Here is a 21,843-nt window from a genome sequence, read left to right as displayed (position 1 = left end):
GGTGTTATACATTATAGGCTATAGCTGTTTTAAGAATTTCGCTTTTTTTTTTCTTCTTAAATTTTCAGAAATATTTTTGAAAACTTATTAAATCAAACACTTCAGTATTTAGCGCCTTTAATTTTGGCTTGATTGAAAATTTCTTTCCCTGTTTATTTTGTGCGCTTTCATTATGAAAATTAAAATGATCTACATTTTACATATTATTGTATGAGAATATGAGATTATCTAAAACCTAATCCCAAACATGGATTTGAAAATTTAACAAAGAATACTACAAGAAACTTGACTTTTAACGACCATTTCTTAACGAAAAGACATGAAACTTAAGTAAATTTTTAATTTCAACATTATCACGGAAACATATTCTATCCTTAAAAGAATAATATCTAGTTGTTAAAAAGTAATTTATTAAATAAAAACATGCGCAAACTTTTTCCCTCTTTTTTTCGCCCAAACCCAACCCCACAACTCCCCCCCCCCAAAAAAAACCCTTAAGCTTGGATAAAAAAACGCTTGTTTCAATCGGAAGAATGAAGAAAACTGGTCACCACCACCGTCTCCTCCGGTTGCCCATCTTGGAGTACACTTCTTCGAAGTAAAAATACTGCCCGTCTCCTCCGTTAACATCGACTGCTCGCCTAAGAATTTCCTTCTCATCAACGTAAGTTTATGCCAAATCGCTAAACCTGCTGTTGTAACTATTGAGTGGAATTGGGTATTCTTTTCATTGTCCAATGGTCTCTCGGTTTGATGGTATTGGTCTTCTTTTCTTTGTGTTTATCAAGTATTTTGGATTACTTCTTAAAATATAATGTTTCCCAATACTATCTTTTATCATAGTCTAGTTATGCTGGATTAAACCTGCCCAGAGTTGTAATTTTCTGCAATTTTTGTTGTTTTGTTGACCTAAGTATGGATCTTCATTTGGTACATGAGGTGAAGGGAGAAATAGGTACAAATATAGGAAGTTGTAATCTCTTTTTTCTTGTCTTGTATGATTTTTCTATATATTGCTCTTTATCTATGTGCTTTTCGTTGCAGTTATGGCTAAAGATATAACCATGAAGACATAATGGTTTTTTAAAGAATTATCACTAGTTGGATGAACTGAAATACATGGGACTTTACAATTCTATAAAGTTCTTGTCTTTACTTCAAGATGATATGTCCAAGTGTTGGATGGATTTAACTAGGTATAGCAAAGAGTATATTAATGGTGCTTAATGTTTCTTGGACATTGCTTACTCTGTTGAAGATCCTCAAGGAAAAGAATGATATTGGTTTAAGTAGGAAGGGACTATATCTAAGATTTTCTTAAAGACGTGATCTTTTAGCATCTTATTTTTTTAACTTGCTAAACGCATAATAAGAACATTAGTTTCTGTTGATACAGCTTGCAATAAATATATCAATTGAATATCACATGTTTCGAGTAACAAGCAACAAGTAAAGCAGTTACATGTTTCACAATACTTCCCTGGCAATAAATTACCTCCTCTAGAATTGTGCACTTGTATATATGAAGTAAATCACATCTTCATGTCTTACTTATTGATAAAAATCTCAGAATAATAATTCGGTATAACAACACTTTTATACTACCTCTCTCAATATGTTTTCTTTTTCTCTCCTTAAAAGGAAATTTTTTTTTTTTTTGTTGGTGAGTTCTTGGAGATGATTGTTTATTTTTTGTTCTTTTATTGCTTCACTTGTTCAACAATTTATTTGAATTGAGTCTTACAATCAACTCATATCAGGAAAGAGAAGGTGAAGAAGGCAGAAGTTGCTCGACATTCCCTAGAAGCACAAGTTGCTTGAATTTCTTTGAAGTCGATGCTCAGCAATCCCAGGAGGTAGTAGTTGTTGTTCATGCAGACATTGGTTCACCATTATTACTTCGTGATTGTTGTTTGTGAGGATAAATACCATTTCAAGTATGTCATTTCTCTTCTGTTTCACTATTAGTTCAAGAATATTAAATGCTTGCATTATATTAGGTATAGTTGATAGGCTTTTTAAATTAGCAATCCAAAGTGAAAGATACTAACATGAATCCTTATCCATGGGTTACATTTGAAGTCTTTTTTCTGTAGCTTTTCCTATTAATGACATGCATGAAGTGATATTATATTAAGATTTCCAACTATAAGTTGTCCCTTTATCACTTGCACTCGACTATTTCTTTCCTATCTCTGACTATTTAGGTCCGTGATCATATTTTTGATGATCTTCCATCTAATATTACTCCTATTAACTTTACATGGTTACTCCATTCTAAATTTATAAATTAGATTCCAACTCCGGTCAATCTCAGAACTACAAATATTATAAGCTAAAAAAAGGAATGGAAGAGGATCTTATGGTACAAAGGGAAAGAATTTTGTCCAAATGTTACCATTCTCAGCAAAAAGAAAGGGAAAGAATTTTGTCATTGATATCTTATCTGTGAGATATGGTTCCCCAAAAGAGAAAAAGCTTCCATACTCTTACTACTGAAGTTTTTTCTTCCTAAAGTAAATTTCATTTGTGGTAGATTATCAATGGTAATTCCTAATTCACTCAAGTGAAATTGAGAAGGATAGCCCTACTTATGTGAGACTCAAGTCAACCTCCACCTATGATTAATATTTGTAATTACATTGTATGTAATCTTCATATAGATCTCATGAACATTAGGCTTATCTTTATCTTTTTCTCCTCTACCCCACTTTAGATATTGTATATACTACAATGATGTGAACATGAAAAAATTAAGATAGATTTTTAACAAACTTGGAATTGTAAGATTTTTAACAAACTTGGAATTGTATTTCTAGTATTACCGCAGTTCTAGGCAGCGTTCTGCCTTTCTAGACAACGTTCTGCATTTGTAGATAGCATTCGTCATTTCTACAGTGTTATTGAATTCTGGACATCATTTTCGTATTTTGTATTTTTGCACAGTTTTCTGCATTTTTGTAAAGCGTTCTTCATCTCTACACAGCATTCTGCATTTCTACGCATCATTCTGCATTTCTGCACAATACTCTGCATTCTTGTGTGTTTCTGCATGATTAAAGTTTCATGAAATGTCAAAACTTCCACAAGCAATTGATGCATCAAGTTTTTAATCTTTTTTCCTAATTGCTGATGTAATGCAGTAACATACACTTTTCATTTTATCAGATCAAGAATTTGAAGATATGGCTTTCTTGAAGATAGTGTAGAGCGAGTTGAAACTGATGAAAAATATTAAAGAACAAGTTGAAGTGCAAGAGGAACCCACTTTGTTTTGCGAGGGATTTTTTAAAGATGTTGTTTGTATATGCTATAGTTCTATTTTCTCTCATTTAAGAGTTGAAAAAAATAATGTCATACAATTTGAATTGGTATAGTTTTTGGTAATGTGATACTCTAATCCTTTGTAATCAACTATGATGTTTATATGAGTACTGACTTTTTTGAATGTGTTTGGATATGTGTGTGGATATGTCAATATTAGCTGCCGTTATTTATACAATTAACGAAAAAAAATTTGGTCGCTAGAAGCACTTATAAAGGCTGAGTTTGTTGCCGTTATTGATGTTTTGGCGACCAAGAAATGACAATTAGCGAAGGAAAATTCAGTAGCTAAAAGGAGGAATAACGACTGGATTTGTTGCCGTCGTTAAAAAGTTTTAACGACCGAATTCCAATCCGGTCATGTACTTTTAACGTCGGAACTTTTAACGACCGGTGACGACCGTAATTTTTCCGGTCGTAAATGATCAATGACGATTGAAATTGGACTTTTAGCAACCGAATTTTTCCTCGCTAAAGTCCTTTTTTTCTTATAGTATATTACTATCAACTATTCTCTCCAAGTTATGGATATAAACATGGTTCTATGGCTCAAGGCACTCTTAATACATACTGCTATCTTAATAAAATTTGAAGAAAGTTTTTCAAATATTGCTTTCGAAATAAATGGTTCTTGAATTTTTGTAGGTACGTCGTTATTTTACGTTGTGACACCTTATGTTTTGTTAAACTAAAATACCTTGAAACACCCCAAACTTGGTCTTTTTTTCATTTTCTTTGTTACTCTCTCTTTCTTCTAAATTCTTTGTTTAGTTAATATTAATATTATTATGTAGTTTCCATTGGGTTTGATAAGGCTTGAATTTTTTCTACATGGTGTTTGTTTCTTCTTTCTAAAATGAAATTAAAATATTAATTAAATTTTCTTTATATTTTATGAATAACACACAAGTTTATTTATTTTATTGAATAACAAGCGTTTGTAATTCCAATAAACAATATGTTTTCGGTTTAAGAATATAAAATAGCTGGTCGGCATTTATCTAGAGATAAACAAAAAATACAAATCCGATTTCATAATTTGTCTTCATGCTTGTATAGATTCATATAATTTGAAGTAGCAATTTGACAATTAGGACATGTAAATTGTTGTATGGAACACATGGTTTTTCATCACAAAGCATAAATTAAAATAAAATACAATAATTTAAATATGCTTTTAGTCTGACTCTTTTTTTCCTTTTTTTTTCAACACTAGTATATGATCGCATCAATAAACTCTATAAATAATCTACGTCAACTACGATCTTCATCATCTTCATTGCAAATCCACTACTTCCTAGGTTCCATTTAATACTCCTCGAATTCAACCCTACAATGAAAATTAAATATAAAAGTTAGTTGTTGCAGACGGCATGTTTAAGCAAAAATGATAGTGTAAATTTGCTAAAGATTATATTCTAACTTGAAAGGTGCAATTAAAATAAAAAAAAGATTTATAAGAATCGAATGTTTATAGATAGTAAGTCTTGGCACATGATGCATGTGAGGGTAAGGGAAAGAAGTCTCTTTGTTACGTATAAGAAAAAAAGAGATTTTCCAATAAGAAAAAAGTTGGTTGAGATACGAGATACCATGGCGGGTTTGCTAGCAAAAAGTACAAAAAAACTAATTATATGTTCACTTTATATATCTAGGAAAACAAATTGAAATTAAAGGGGAATATTACCTTGTCCAAGGAAGATCTAACGAGCTGTTGTTTCAACTGCTATTTTTGCATTTGAGATTTGGCCATTTCTTTGCAAAAAGCATTTTGTTTCTGTACTATTTCAAGTTCCTTCTCAGTTTCTTCAATTGCTAACCTCAGTTTTCTTTCAATAGCAAGGCAACCATACACAGGGTTTTCTTTCCTAATCTTAGCCTCTAAAATTAAGTTTTCTGCCATTTTTCCTTTTTGCTCATCATCAACAGAATTAAGCATATTTATGATGTTGCTTATGCCGAAAAGTCGATAAACATTTTGGAAATCTTCAGTTTTATTGGAAGGAAAATAGGGAGCTAATTGGCAATTTGCATCACATTTTTTCCGTAGGTGCGTACAGGCTGCACATTTTTCAGTAGATATGAGCGGATCTGCATTCTCCATCCTTTTTTCACTTGGGAATTAACCCTAAATACTTAATTAAAAGAAGGTATATAAGAAAAGTTTTCCTCCCTATTTTCTTGTTAATATAAAAATGGAGAAGAAGTGAGTTGATTAAACACAATGCAATATGAGAAATATATATAGGAAGATATATAATGATTTTACCGTTTTAATTACAGAATCAGATTTATCTAAGATAACAGGATTTGACTCTTACTTAAATACATTTAATAAGCCTAGATTTTGTTCTCTCTAAAAATGAGTGATATACTTAATTTTTTTGGGTAGCAAATCCTTCATATTACTTGTTAATAAATATGTTCATATTTGGTTACTTGCGATTCATGGGACATATGTAATTACAGTTCAAGCGAAGTTTAGTGTGCGCGTATTTGCGTTAGGTTTAAAAATTGAATTAAATTACGTATATAGAGTACATTCAAATTTCTTCATAACAACTCCATTTGTTTTTATATTTTTCGTCTTTTATAGTAAATAGATATTATAGTACACCTATAATATCATTTGACATTTAAATATTATTTAGTTGTTATAGATAAAACTATCTATAATTTTTTTTTCATTTTTAATTTTACATATAGAATATAAAAATATTATCTTATTTTGACACAATGCTATCTTTACTTCTAAAGAAATAGCTTGATGTAGACTCCATATATATGACATGAATTATTCTCATCAAGAAATCAAAATGCCTTACATAAAATTTTTAATACACCACAAGAAATATTGAGTCCAATAAAAGACTCAAACTTTAGTGAGTATTTCTTAAAATCTTAAACTTACGTACGGTGGGAATAGAAAAGATATGTGCAGATTTTTAAATATTAGGCATTATGTACGGCGAAAACTTTTGTGCAATGGAATAAAATCATACTTGCATATATTTTAATGAAATTAAATAAAATCTTTAATTATGGAAGTTTGTATTAACAAAATATTTTTATCATAAGTGGTGCATTACGTTTTCAAAATATTTTGCCAAACTTTTTAGACTTATTATCGGTAATTTTAGAGATTTTACATGGCTGTTATAGAAGGATAATTTTACAAAGAGCGTGTTGTTATAAAGATGGATGTTGTTGTTATAGATACACTGTTACAGAGGTAAAATATAATATAAAAAAATAATTCCATAAACAGCTTGACTTTTTATATAAGTAACGTTATATAGGGATGTTGTTATAGATATGTCTGACTGTATATAGTTGAAAAGAGTAAAATAAAATGTTTAATCGGTAATATTATTTACTTTTTGGTCTAAAACAAAGAAATAGTAAAATGGCAAAAAAGTTTCAAAGGTTTACGATTTCTTAATAAACATGAAATTTAAATTATAGCAATATATATAGTTGAATATGGTAAAATTTCTTCAATTTCACTTAATGTAGATATTTCTATTTTATATTACAACTTAATTTATCAAGTTTCCAAATAACATAGTCTAATTATTTTTGCTGGTCAAATTCTTTTTTTTTCTTCTAAAATTTTACGCCTTTAGGTGGCGCTTTCCTTTTATATAATCCCAGCAAAAAGAGCACATAACAGAGGGGACATTCCACCTGACCTCTGGTCAAATCCTTTTATGATGATAGATTTGATCAAATACATCAAGAATGAGATTGTAACATCCTAACCCGCTAGTGATATTGTTCGCTCTGTGCCTAGGCCCGTACGAGTTTAAAACGCGCCACTAGGGTCTAAAACTTGTTAACTTATATACCCAGCATCCCTCTTGTGTTTTGCCGATGTGGGACAATGTCTAAAGTTTGGGGTGTTACACACACACCCTCTTATGGACTCAGCGTCCTCGCTGAGGTTTGCCCCACCACATGGGATTCGCCAAGACTCAGCATCCTCGCTGAGGTTTGTCCCACCGCATGAGATTCGCCTAGACTCATCACAAGGTATGCCCCGCCTAATCAGAATTTGCCTAAACTCAGTTGAACTCTGATCCACCATCGGCAAGGCTGACACAAGAGTGTCTTTGATACCATCTGTAGCAGCCCAACCCGCTAGTGATATTGTCCGCTCTTGGCCTAGGCCCGCACGGGTTTAAAAAGTATCACTAGGGTTTAACGCTTGTTAACTTATATACCCAGCATCCCTCTTGTGTTTTGCCGATGTGGGACACTGTCTAAAGTCTGGGGTATTACAGAGAGTCATGACCCCAATTCACCCTCCGTAGGTAGTCGTGATTATACCTAGTCTCTAAGACTAAGTAAGCTTAACAATTTGCGAAAAATACATAAAATAAAACTGAAGCCCATTTCTCAACATATGAAATAAATATAAAATTTTAATTCAATAATGTCAACCCACAAAACCCGGCAGAAATAAGTCACACTCTTCTAAGAATTTATTCTGAGTATCTCAATACATCAGAGTCTAAAGCGAAATCAGGAAGACAACATAATAAGGATAGAGGGGGACTCCGAGGTCTGCGGATGCTGGCAGATGTACCTTGAAGTCTCCGCGTGCAGCTAGTTCAATGATACCTGGTCTGATAGGAAGTACCTGGATCTGCACAAAAAGATGTGCAGAAGTATAGTATGAGTACACCACAACGGTACCTAGTAAGTGCCAAGCCTAACCTCGGTAGAGTAGTGACGCGGTCAGGTCAGGCTCTACTGGAAATAATAATAAACATACGCCAAAGCATATAATAATATAATGAGATGACTGAGGAGTGAACAACACAACAAATAGAGGTAAACAAGGTACCGTCTCGTAGTCCCAAAAGTAAATATGCAGTACAGGGGGATCTCCTGAGAAACTGCCTCGTAGTCCTAAAAGTAAATATGCAGTACATGGGGATCTCCCGAGGAACCGCCTCGTAGTCCCAGAGTAAATATACAACAGATAACCGAAGGAACAATGAATTTACAGCAAGAATCTTACAGTTAAAGATTAAATCAAATCAAGGAAGCAAGTAATTCAACTAAGCATGTTGCACATATTGCAAGTAAGAGTTAAGGCACATAAACATGTGATACTAGGCTAAACATAATAACTACATATACTAAAGCAACTCATTTAAAGAATTTAAAAGAAGACTACTTAGCAAGAACCGATATTTCCAAATTTAGCCTGTGTACGCACTTGTGACCTTGCGTATACGGCGCTCACATATCACAAAATATTATAACAGTATCAAATCCTAAGGGAATTTTCCCCACACAGGATTAGACAAGTCACTTACCTCAAGCCAAGCTCAATCAGTCAATAAGAATGCCTTTCCCTCAATTTTCTGACTCCGATCGGCTCGAATCTAGTCACAATTAATTCGATTCAGTCAATACAAATTATAGGAATTAATTCCATATGAAAATACAGATTTTTCAATAAAAATCCGAAATTTAACTCAAAAATCACATGTGGGACCCATGTCTCGCAACTCGACAAAAGTTATAAAATATGAATGTCCATTCAACCACGAGTCCAACCATACCAATTTTAACAAATTCCGACATCAACTCGACCTCCAAATCTCAAATTCTTATTTTGAAATCCCTAGGCCCAAATCCTCTAATTTCACATCAAAAACATGTAATCTAATCAAAATACTAATTGATAATCCAATATTATTGACTAACAATGATTACAAATCACTTACCTCAAGTTTTACCGTGAATTCTCTCTGAAAATTCCCCCAAAACCGTGTTGGAATGTCCAAAAATGACAAAAACTCGGAACCCTTTGTTTTTGTACACTGCCCAGAGGTTCCGCTTCTGCGGAATTTTTAACCGCATCTGCGGTTCCGCTTTTGCGGTAAATCTCCCACTTATTCTACAACCTTCGCTTCTGCGGACAAGGAGTCCGCTTCTGCGGACAAGGAGTCCGCTTCTACGGACTCATTTCAGCGGTCCAAGGCCCCCTTAGCCCAGGTTGCATCTGTGACCATTGCGTCGCTTCTACGACGCCTCATCTGCTTCTGAGATACCAGGCTCGCTTCTGTGAGCTCGCACCTGCGAGCCAAATTTCGCAGGTGCGATTGCATCAATAGGCAGCAATAAGTTTCAATTGTTCTAAGTCCAAATTTGATCCGTTAACCATCCGAAACTCACCCGAGGTCCCCGGAATCTCAACCAAATACACCAACAAGTCCTAAAATATCATACAAGCTTAGTCGAAACCTCAAATTATATCAAACAATGCTAAAAATATGAAGCATACCTCAATTCAAGCCTAATGAACTTAAGAATTTTCAACTTCTACATTCGATGCCGAAACCAATCAAATAAAGTTCGATTGACCTCAAATTTTGCACACAAGTCATAGATGACATAACGAAGGTATACAAATTTTCAGAATTGGATTCTGGCCCCGATATCAAAAAGTCAACTTCCCGGCCAAACTTCCAAACTTAAATTTCTATCTTAGCCATTTCAAGCCTAATTTAACTACGTATTTCCCCAAAATTTTTGGGACACGCTCCTAAATCCAAAATCCTCATACAGAGCTATAGGAACCATCAAAATTCTATTTCGGGGTCATTTACACATAAACCAATATCCGGTCAATCTTTTCAACTTATTTTTTTTGTTTTTTTGGAGGCCAATATCATTTCATTTCAAAACCTCATCAGACTCAAACCAATTACCCCGGCAAGTCTCATAACAACTATAAAGCACAAATTGAGCAGTAAATGGGGGAACGAGGTTGTATTACTCAAAACGACCGGCTGGGTCGTTACATTCTCCCCCTCTTAAACAAACTTTCATCCTCAAACGGGTTTAGAATCATACCTGGAGCCTCAAATAGGTGTGGATATTTGCTCCGCATCTCCCGCTCAATCTCCTAGTAGCTTCTCTGACTGGCTGGCCTCTCCACTGCATTTTTACTGAAGCTATGTTCTTTGATCTCAGCTTTCGAACCTGTCGGTCTAAAATGGTCACCAGCTCCACATTATGCATCAAATTACCATCCAATTGTACTGTACTGAAATCCAAAACATGAGACAGATCCCCGTCATACTTTCGGAGTATCGATACATGAAATATTGGATGAACATCCGATAGACTAGGCGGCAACGCAAGTTCATAAGCCACCTCTCCAATCTTTTTAAGTATTTCAAAAGGCCCAATATACCTAGGACTCAACTTAACCTTCTTTCCGAACCTCAACACACCCTTCATGGGTGAAATCTTGAGCAGAACTTTCTCCCCAACCATGTAAGCAACATCATGGACCTTCCGGTAGGCATAACTCTTCTGTCTAGACTGCACTGTGCGAAGTCGATCCTGAATCAATTTATCCTTTTCCAAAGCATCCTGCACCAAATCAGTACCCAATAGCCTATATTCACCTGGCTCAAACCAACCCACTAAAAACCGACACCATCTCCCATATAAAGCCTAATACGGAGCCATCTGAATGCTCGATTGGTAGCTATTATTGTAAGCAAATTCTGCAAGTGGCAGACACTGATCCCAAGAACCCCCAAAATCAATGACACAAGCACGTAACATATCCTCCAATATCTGAATAGTGCGCTCGGACTGCCCGTCCGTCTGAGGGTAAAATATTGTACTCAACTGAACCTATGTACCTAATTCTCACTACACTGCTCTCAAAAATTGTGATGTAAACTGCGTGCCCCGATCCGAAATAATAGACACTGGCACACCGTGTAGGCGAACAATCTCGCGGATATAAATCTCAGCCAACTGCTCCGAAGAATAAGTAGTACCAACTGGAATAAAATGTGCGGACTTGGTTAACCGATCTACAATCACCCAAACAACATCAAATTTACTCATTCGTGGAAGCCCAACTACGAAGTCCATGGTAATACGCTCCCACTTCCACTCCGGAATTTCAAGTCTCTGAAGTAATTCGCCCGGTCTCTGATGCTCGTACTTCACCTGTTGACAATTTAAATACCGAGCTACAAACCCAACTATATCTTTCTTCATTCGCCTCCACCAATAGTGCTGCCTCAAATCCTGATACATCTTCGCGGCACCTGGATGAATGGAGTACCGCGAACTGTGAGCCTCCTGGAGAATCAACTCACGCAAACCATCTACATTAGGCACACATAGCCTACCCTGTATCCGTAATACACCGTCATCCTCAATAGTGACTTCCTTGGCATCACCGTGCTGAACTGTGTCCTTAAGGACAAGCAGATGAGGGTGATCATACTGACGCTCTCTGATATGTTTTTAAAAAGAAGACTGAGAAATCACATAAGCCAAAACTCGGCTCGGCTCGGAAATATCCAATCTAACAAACTGGTTGGCCAAGTCCTGAACATCCAAGGCTAAAGGCCTTTCTGCTACCGGTAAGTATGTTAAGCTGCCTAAACTCTCCGCCTTATGACTCAAGGCATCGACCAACACATTGGCCTTCCCGGTATGATAAAGAATAGTGATATCATAATCCTTAAGCAACTCTAACCACTCCCGCTACCGCAAATTAAGATCCTTCTGCTTAAACAGATGTTGTAGACTCCGGTGATCGATATAAACCTCACAATGGACACCGTACAAATAATGCCGCCAAATATTCAAGGCATGAACAATAGTTGCTAACTCAAGGTCGTGGACCGGATAATTTTTCTCATGTACCTTTAACTGTCTGGACGCATAGGCAATCACCCTACCGTCTTGCATCAACACTGTGCCGAGACCAATACGCGATGCATCACAATACACAGTATAAGATCCTAAACTTATAGGTAATACCAATACTGGGGTAGTAGTCAAAGCTATCTTGAGCTTTTGAAAGCTCTCCTCACATTCCTCAGTCCACCTGAACGGAGCACCCTTCTGGGTCAATTTGGTCATAGGTGCAACAATAGAAGATAAACCCTCTACAAATCGGCGATAATACCCTGCCAAGCCAAGAAAACTCCGGATCTCAATAACTGATGACGGTCTGGTCCAACTCTGCACTGCTTTAATTTCTTCGGATCTACCTGGATCCCCCCGCATGAAACTATATGACCCAAAAATCCCACTGAATCAAGCCAGAATTCACACTTTGAAAATTTTGCATATAACTTCTTTTCTCTCAAAGTGTAAAGCACAGTCCTCAGGTGCTGCTCATTATCCTCCCGGCTTCGGGAGTATACCAGAATGTCATCAATAAACACAATGACGAATGAATCAAGATAGGGCTGAAATTCATTGTTCATCAAATGCATAAATAATGTTGGGGCATTAGTCAGCCTAAAAGACATCACAAGGAACTTGTAATGACCATACCGAGTCCTGAAAGTAGTATCCGGGATGTCTGGCTCCCGAATATTCAGTTGGTGATAGCCTGAACGCAAGTCAATTTTAGAGAATACCCTGGCACCTTGAAGCTGATCAAATAGGTCATCAATACGAGGCAACGGATACTTGTTCTTTACTGTAACCTTGTTTAACTGGCGGTAATCAATACACATCCGCATAGAACCATCCTTCTTCTTCACAAATAAGACAGAAGCACCCCAAGGCGATACACTGGGCCGAACAAAACCCTTATCAAGCAGCTCCTGTAACTACTCTTTTAATTCTTTCAATTCTGCTAGGGCCATACGATATAGTGGAATAGAAATGGGCTGAGTGCCTGGTAATAAATCAATGCCAAAGTCAATATCTCTGTCGGGTGGCATACCCGTAAGATCCACCGGAAATATATCGGAAAAATTCCTTACTACCGAAACTGACTCCACGGTAGGAGTATCACCACTAACATCTCTCACATAGGCCAGATACGCATCACACCCCTTCTCAACCATTCGTTGAGACTTAAGAAATAAAACAACCCTGCTAGGAACATAATCCAAGGTACCTCTCCACTCTAGCCGCGGTAGACCTGTCATAGCCAACGTCACCGTCTTGGCGTAACAATCAAGGATAGCGTTATAGGGCGATAACCAGTCCATGCCCAAAATAATATTGAAATCCACCATACAGAGCAATAATAAATCTGCTCTGGTCTCAAAACACTGATAACAATCAAACACGACCGATACACGTAGTCAATAATAATAGAATCACCCACAGGTGTAGATACATAAAAGGAATAACTCAAAGAATCACGGGATACGCCCAAATACGGGGCAAAATAAGATGACACATAAGAATAAGTGGAGCATGGATCAAATAAGATTGATGCATCTCTATGTCAGATCGGAACAATACTTGTGATAACTGAATCGGATGCAACTGCCTCCGTCCTAGCAGGAAGGGCATAATATCTGGCCTGACCTCCCCCTCTAGGGCGACCTCTACCTGTCCGACCTCCACCTCTAGCTGGATGTGCAGGTGGAGTGACAACTGTGCAGTAATCATGGCCTGAGAAGCGTAAGGGCCATGTGGAATAGGTGGGGCCTGCGAAAGCTATGGAGGTGCATCCCTCCTGAATATAGGGCAATCCCTCACCATATGACGAGTGTCACCACACTCAAAACAAGCTCTCGGAGGACATGTCTGCTGTGAATGGCTTGAGCCTGATTCACTGGACTAACCGCTGGAAGCACCCCGTATAGGAGGTACACTAGACACTGGCGGTGCATAATAGGGATCCTGGGGCCTAGGAATGGCCAGAGTACCGCTGGCGGCTGGAAGTGCTGAATGAACAGGGCGACTCCCATAACCCCTACCCTGACGAGCTGTAGTTGGGGCACGAGAACTGTTATACGTGCCAGAATCTTGAGGTTTCTTAGCTTCTCTCTTTTCTCTCTCCCGAATCCGCATACCCTCCAATCTCCTAGAAATTGACATCACCTGCTGGTATGCGATGTCCATCTCCAACTCTCGGGCCATACTGAATCTAATACTAGGGTGGATCCCCTCAATAAATCGACGAACTCGCTTTCGAACAGTAGCAACCAAGGCTGGTGCATGCTTAGCCAAATCACTGAATCGGACCGCATACTATGATACAGTCATAGAACCCTGGCACAACTGCTCAAACTCTGTACGCCATGCATCTCTAAGACTCTGCGAAACATATTCCCTCAAGAACATATCTGAAAACTGAGTCCAAGTGAGTGAAGTTACATCAGCCGGACTATCCAACTTGTATGCCTGCCTCTACTGGTAGGCCGCTCTTCTAAGCTGGAATGCCGTAAAAGAAACCTCACTAGAATCCACAATACCCATAATACGGAGGATGCAGTGACATTCTTCAAGAAAACCATGATTATCCTCTGAAGCCAAACCGCTGAAAGTGGGAGGGTGGTACTTTTTTTACCTCTCGAGCCTGAGCTGCTCCCCCTCCGAAACTGCTGCCCTAACTTCGGGCCGAACTGGGACAACTGGCTGCACTAGTATAATCTTTGGGGCATGGTCAACCTGGGCCAGTGGCTTTGGGGTACGGGCAGCGGGAGTCTGTGCTCCTCCCTGAACTGAGATGTGACAGGAGTAAGTGGAATCAACCCTGCCTGAGCTAGAGTACCGAACATGCTCAAAAACTGGGTAAGAGTCTCATGAAGTACATGGGTAGTAACATGCGTCTCAGGTTTCTGCTCTCCAACTGGAGCTACTAGTGGCTCTGCTGCAGCAGCTCGTACAGGTGCTCTGGCTGCACCACGTGGTTTTCCTCAGCCGCTGGCTCGGCCTCTGCCCTCTTGCGGCTCCATCTATGAGAGAATAGAAAGATAAGAGTTTAGAATTTCGAAGTCAACAAATGCGCATGATAAGGAATCAAAGAAGTGAACATTTTTCTAACAGTTTCGTAGCCTCCCGAAGATAAATACAAATGTCTCCGTACCGATCCGCGAGACTCTACTAAACCTGTTTGTGACTCATAACACCTATGAACCTAGAGCTCTGATACCAACTTGTCACGACCCCAATTCACCTTCCGTAGGTTATCGTGATGGCACCTAGTCTCTAAGACTAGGTAAGCCTAACAATTTTCGGAAAATACGCAAAATAAAACTGAAACCCAATTTTCAACATATGAAATAAATATAAAATTTCAATTCATTAATGTCAACTCCCAAAACTCGGTAGAAATAAGTCACAAGCTTCTAAGAATTTATTCTGAGTGTCTCAATACATCAGAGTCTAAAGAAAAATCAGGAAGACAACATAATAAAAATAGAGGGGGACTCCGAGGTCTGTGGATGCTGGCAGATGTACCTTGAATTCTCCGCTTACAGCTAGTTCACCGATACCTGGTGTGATAGGAAGTACCTGAATCTGCACAAAATGATGTGCAGAAGCGTAGTTTGAGAACATCACAGCGGTACCTAGTAAGTGCCAAGCCTAACCTCGGTAGAGTAGTGACGAGGTCAGGTCAGGCCCTACTGAAAATAATAATAAATATACGACTGAGGATATAATAATATAATGAGATGACTGAGGAGTGAACAACACAACAAATAGAGGTAAACAACATGGGCGCTCTCGAGATACCGCCTCGTAGTCCCAAAAGTAAATATGCAGTATAGGGGGATCTCTCGAGGAACCGCCTCGTAGTCTTAAAAGTAAATATACAGTACAGAGGGATCTCCCGAGCAACTGCCTCGTAGTACCCAAGTAATATGCAACAGATAACCGAAGGAACAACTAATTTACAACAAGAATCTTACAGTTAAAGATTTAAATTAAATCAAGGAAGCAGGTAATTCAACTAAGCATGTTGCACATATTGCAAGTAAGATTTAAGGCACGTAGACATGTGATACTAGGCTAAACATGATCACTACATATACTAAAGCAACTCAGTTAAAGAATTTAAAAGAAGACTACTCAGCAAGAACCGATATTTCCAAATTTAGCCCGTGTACGCACTTGTCACCTTGCGTACACGGCGCTCACATATCACAAAATATTATAACAGTATCAAATCCTAAGGGGATTTTCCCCACACAGGGTTAGACAAGCCACTTAACTCAAGCCGGGCTCAATCAGTCAATAAGAATGCCTTTCTCTCGATTTTTTGACTCCGATCGGCTCGAATCTAGTCATAATTAATTTGATTCATTCAATACAAATTATATGAATTAATTCCATATGAAAATACATATTTTTCAATAAAAATCCAAAATTTAACTCAAAAATCATCTGTGGGACCCACGTCTCGGAATCCGACAAAAGTTATAAAATATGAATGTGCATTCAACCACGAGTCCAACCATACTAATTTTACCGAATTCCGACAACAACTCGACCTCCAAATCTCAAATTCTTATTTTGAAATCTCTAGGCCCAAATCCTCTGATTTCACCTCAAAAATATGTAATCTAAACAAAATACTCAATGGTAATCCAATATTATTGACTTATATTGATTATAAATGACTTGCCTCAAGTTACCGTAGATTCTCTCTGAAATCCCCCCAAAATCGTTTTGGAATGTCCAAAAATGACAAAAACTTGAAACCCTCTGTTTTTATACAATGCCCAGAGGTTCCGCTTCTGCGGAATTTTTAACCACATCTGCGGTTTCGCTTTTACGGTAAATCTCCCGCTTCTGCGACAACCTTCTCTTCTGCGGACAAGGAGTCCGCTTCTACGGACTCGCTTCTACGGTCCAAGGCCCCTTAGCCCAGGCCACATCCGCGACCATTGCGTCGCTTCTGCGGTGCCTCATCCGCTTCTGCGGACTATCCGCTTCTACGATGCGAGGCTCGCTTCTGCGAGCTCACACCTGCGAGCCAAATTCCGCAGGTGCGATTGCATCAGTAGGCAGCAATAAGTTTCAATTGTTCTAAGTCCAAATTTGATCCGTTAACCATCTGAAACTCACCCGAGACCCTCGGGACCTCAACCAAATACACCAACAAGTCCTAAAACATCATGCGAACTTAGTCAAAACCTCAAATCACATCAAACAACGCTAAAAATATGAATTATACCTCAATTCAAGCCTAATGAACTTAAGAATTTTTAACTTCTACATTCGATGTCGAAACCTATCAAATCAAGTCCGATTGACCTCAAATTTTGCACACAAGTCATAAATGACATAACGGAGGTATTCAAATTTTTAGAATCGGATTCCAGCCCCGATATCAAAAAGTCAACTCCCCGGTCAAACTTCCAAAGTTAAGTTTCTATCTTAGCCATTTTAAGCCTAATTTAACTACGGACTTTCACAAAATTTTTCGGACACGCTCCTAAGTCCAAAATCATCATAAGGAGCTATTGGAACCATCAAAATTCTATTCCGGGGTAGTTTACACATAAACCAATATTCGGTCAACCTTTTCAACTTAAGTTTTTATTTTGGAGGCCAAGTGTCTCAATTCATTTCAAAACCTTACCGGACCCGAACCAATTACCCCGACAAGTCTCATAACAACTGTAAAGCACAAATTGAGCAGTAAATGGGGGAACAGAACTGTATTACTCAAAACGACCGGCCAGGTTGTTACACAGAGATCCAGCCCTAAAACTAGCAAATCAAATACTTCTCTAGGCTTCTGCATATATATTACATTATTAACAACATCATTGCTAGACATCTATATGATAAGTTACATTATTAGAGTAGTTGATCCTTAATAATGGTATTCTTAGGTAATTTTTAACCATTTCCGTGACACTTTTGCTGTCAATTTTTTTAAACATATTCCTACAATTGTAAATTTGAGATTGATAGAAATCACTATGCTTCATTCAACTTGGAAGACCAAGTTGGTGCTATTTTCTTTCTTGAATTTACTTTGACTTTTCTAATTTTTCACAACTCCATACATCAAGAATGAGATCCAACCCTGAAACTGGCAAATCAAATACTTCTCTAGGCTTCTGCATATTACATTATTAACAACATCATCATTACATTTTCACAACTCCATACGTGCTTTTTAGTAGGAAGTGTTGTTTTTCATTATTTTCGTGCAGTATTATGTCTATCATGGCTAGTGCAGCTACCAAGAGATCGTTGACTATTTCATGGGGATAAAATCAAATTATATGAGTTATAACTATTCGTAGAACTATTTGTGAAGTAAAACCACGGCATTAATACCTTTTCATTTTACTGCAAAACTCTACAACTACAACTCTGCAAACTTTATCTATGGCTTGGTATGTTTTCTAAACTTACTGTCCTTTATTTTCTTTTATTGTTGATTTTGTCGAACTGTTTTGACCCAAGATCAAATATCTTGGGTATGTGACTGGGTAACGGTGAGGTCGACGAGGATGTCGTATATCGTATTAGAGCGGGATGGATAAAATGGAGACTCGCTTTTGATGTTTTGTGTGACAAGAATGTGCCATCTACACTTAAGGGCAAGTTCTAAAAATCGGTAGTTAGACCGGCAATGTTGTATGGAACCGAGTATTGGCCAGTCAAGAAATTAAATCTCATTGAAAGTAGCGGAAATGAGGATGTTGAGATGGATGTATATGCATACCAAGAAAGACAAGATTAAAAATAAATATATTAGGGACAAGGTGGGTGTGGCTCCTGTGGAAGATAAGTTGCGGGAATCGAGGTTGAGATGGTTCGAACATGTGAAGAGGAGAGACCATGATGCCCCGGTTAAGAAGGTGTAAGAGGTTGACCATGGAGGGTCAGAGGAGGGGCAGAGGGAGGCCTAAGAAGTACTGGTGTGAGGTGATTAGGCAGGACATGACTCTACTTCAGCTTACCGAGGACAAGACCCTCGATAGATAGGTGTGGAGGTCGAGAATAGGGTTGTGGGTTGACAGGTAGTCTAGAGTTTCGTCTAACCTTTCTAGTGGTAGTACTAGTCTTGTACTTTCCTATTCCTAGTCCCTTGCTATTATACGGTGTATCATTATTTCCAGTTGAATTGGCTCTATTCTTGTAGTGTCTTATTCTTAGATCTTTGTTATTGCACGTTGCACCATTTGCTTACGTGTCTTATTACCTTGTCATTGCTACTGTATGTTTATTGCTTCATTTTCATTGTTCTTGAGCCGAGGGTATTTCGGAAATAATATAGCTACCGTCATAAGGCAGGGGTAAGGTCTACATATATTTTACTCTCCCAAAACCTCACTTGTAGAATTTTATTGGGTTTGTTGTCGTTGTTGTAGACTTTGAAAGTACGATGCTTACTTATTTTGCAAATAGAATTACTAAATAACCCGGCATCTTACACGTGCAAAAAGGCAACAATATGTTCTCCAGATATACTTTTCTAAAGCCAAAATGAAATAAAAAAGGCAAATAGTAAAGAATTACTATCGCAGTAAGTAATCATTACCCAACAATAGATATGGCCAAAAATAGCAACACATGAAGCTGCTCTTCATCTACAAACTGGATATTGATTAGATAACATATAATGTTATTTGTTATCGATCATATTGGACTTTTGACACAAGTACTAAAATTGTCACATAACAAATTTGACAGGATACATATGAATTATTTGTAGAAGCTTGTACTATATTCTTTCAGTGTATAATTATTTATTCAAAGCTTTATGTTAATGTTATTGACATTATTTTACAAAATCATGTATAAACGTGCAATATATGTGTTAAGAAATTAGTTGATCAAAATACATGAGCTTGCTCTTAATTTTGGCAATAGTATTACTGATTTGCATCTTCAATACCAACTTACTCAATTTCCGAAGTTTCTCAAAGTAGAGTCATAAGCTTTTGTCATCACTCATAAAAAATTCTTCATTTTTTTCCTATATTTAAAATATTGCTAATTTGTTATATATGTAAATGATGTATTGCCATCTAATGTATTTCCCTAACACTTATACTTTTGAAGAGGAACTTGATATTTCACGCTAACACTTGGTACATTAAAGATGAATTTAAGCAAACGCTTCTGCCCAGTGAGCAAGATTATATAAAGAATTAAACTATTGCAATTGAATCTGAACAGACTCTACAAATCTTCTGCCCAATTAGCAATAATGTGCAGAGAGTAAAACTCTGACCCCCTCAATAGCCAATAGCAGCTCCATAGCGCGAGTAGTTGGAAACCTGGAGAAAACCCTAATAATCGGTACGGTTAGGTTCGATGCAATTGGTTTGGTCGATAATTAGAATTTTTTTGACACCCCTAATAAAACCTCGTCAAGCGCGTATTTATTAAGGATTTATTATTTGGAGTTCATTCGATAATTGGGGGATTCATTAATGCCCTAGGTTTCATCATCTTGGGGATTCTTCTCATTTTTACCGTTATTACTTTTATTGCCATAGTTGCGTTAATTTAGTCAAATTAGTGAGTAAAAAAATTAATACAAATATTTTAACAGTTCAACTTAGATTATTTGGTGATTATATTGACTAGAACATATTTAAGCTCTTTGTGAAATTCGATTCTCAATTGTATTACCAGACTATATTTCTTGTGACCGCTTATTTTTCTTTAAGATTAAATTTGGACATGAACAAAGAGCACAGAAGGTAAACTTCAATCTTAAACATGGAAAAGAAAATAAATAGAGTAATTAATACTCATAAATTGGACTTCCTTATCTCTCAAATGATCATTTACTAGGACTAAGCATTATAATCAAAATCAATGTCGGGCATCAGCCAAAGCATTTAGAAAAATAGTGTTTGCAACTCATTAGGTCTGAAAATACAGGAAGAGATGCTACTAAATCTTATATCTTAGTGCTCAAATGAGCTTAATATATCCTCTTAACAAATTATAGATCTAGTTTAGCAGTCATGTTTGGCCACACTTATAAAATCTGCTTATTTTGAAACTTATTTTGAAAAATATTTTCTGTCAGAAGTACTGTTTTTCAAAAAAATACTTTTAGAAAATAGCAGTTTGTGTTTGAAAAATACTTTTGTCAATATTTTTACAATATTTTATGCTTGGCCAAGGTGCTAAAAGTGTTTTGGGGAAAAACTATTTCTTTAAACTTCTAAAAAATAGCTTCTGTTACTATTCAAAAACTCAAAAGTACTTATTCTTTTTCGAAAAGCTTGATCAAACACCTCAAGTCTCTAAAAAGACATTTAAAAAAAAAAAAACTTTTAGCTTCGTAGAAGCTTGGCCAAACATACGATAATTAATCTGAGTTCGAAAGATGATGCGAAACTAGATTTACTTGTTTACTAATCATGTTGATCTGAGCTGGTTATTATGCACCATATAATATTTATGTGATGCATACTGTTAAAAATATAGCCAGCTAATGGAGTAAGACCTGGTTTCATTTTCTATTTTATCTAAACAATAATAATAGCTAGTAAGACTGATCTTGTCCCAAAATACCAAAGTAAATTCCATAAAATTGATTTACTGTTCTTCTTCCATGTATAGTAGAATATTTTACAACTTGGAAATTCAAATGAACAGCAGTTTAATTAAATCTTGATATCTAGCATATTCCAAATTCAAAAACTAGCATAGTTCTGATTACAGGTTCGACAAAACTCAATAACTTTATATTGATCAGACCATGTAACTATGTTAAAAAAAGTCCACTTAATAATATAGATAATTTATCCAGAACTCAAAACCCTAGTTCCGCCT

General features: G+C 36.9%; 1 protein-coding gene and 1 long non-coding RNA gene across 2 annotated transcripts; one reads left to right on the top strand and one right to left on the bottom strand.

The window, feature by feature from the left end:
• The first annotated feature begins 464 nt into the window (after positions 1–464).
• Positions 465–3,458, top strand: LOC104119327 (uncharacterized). The gene is made up of 3 exons (XR_691403.3): positions 465–664; positions 1,761–1,937; positions 3,169–3,458. It is a non-coding gene; the product is annotated as an uncharacterized lncRNA (long non-coding RNA).
• Positions 3,459–5,050: 1,592 nt separating this feature from the next.
• Positions 5,051–5,428, bottom strand: LOC104119329 (LOB domain-containing protein 24-like). Its single transcript, XM_009630811.1, has one exon. It carries the CDS (start codon positions 5,426–5,428, stop codon positions 5,051–5,053), a length of 378 nt encoding a protein of 125 aa, XP_009629106.1.
• Positions 5,429–21,843: the final 16,415 nt, after the last annotated feature.

The sequence above is a fragment of the Nicotiana tomentosiformis genome, chromosome 12, assembly GCF_000390325.3.
Source record: "Nicotiana tomentosiformis chromosome 12, ASM39032v3, whole genome shotgun sequence".
NCBI classification, from domain to species: Eukaryota; Viridiplantae; Streptophyta; class Magnoliopsida; order Solanales; family Solanaceae; genus Nicotiana; species Nicotiana tomentosiformis.
The sequence above is the reverse complement of the archived record's forward strand: the minus strand, read 5'-3'. Positions and strand labels throughout refer to the sequence as shown.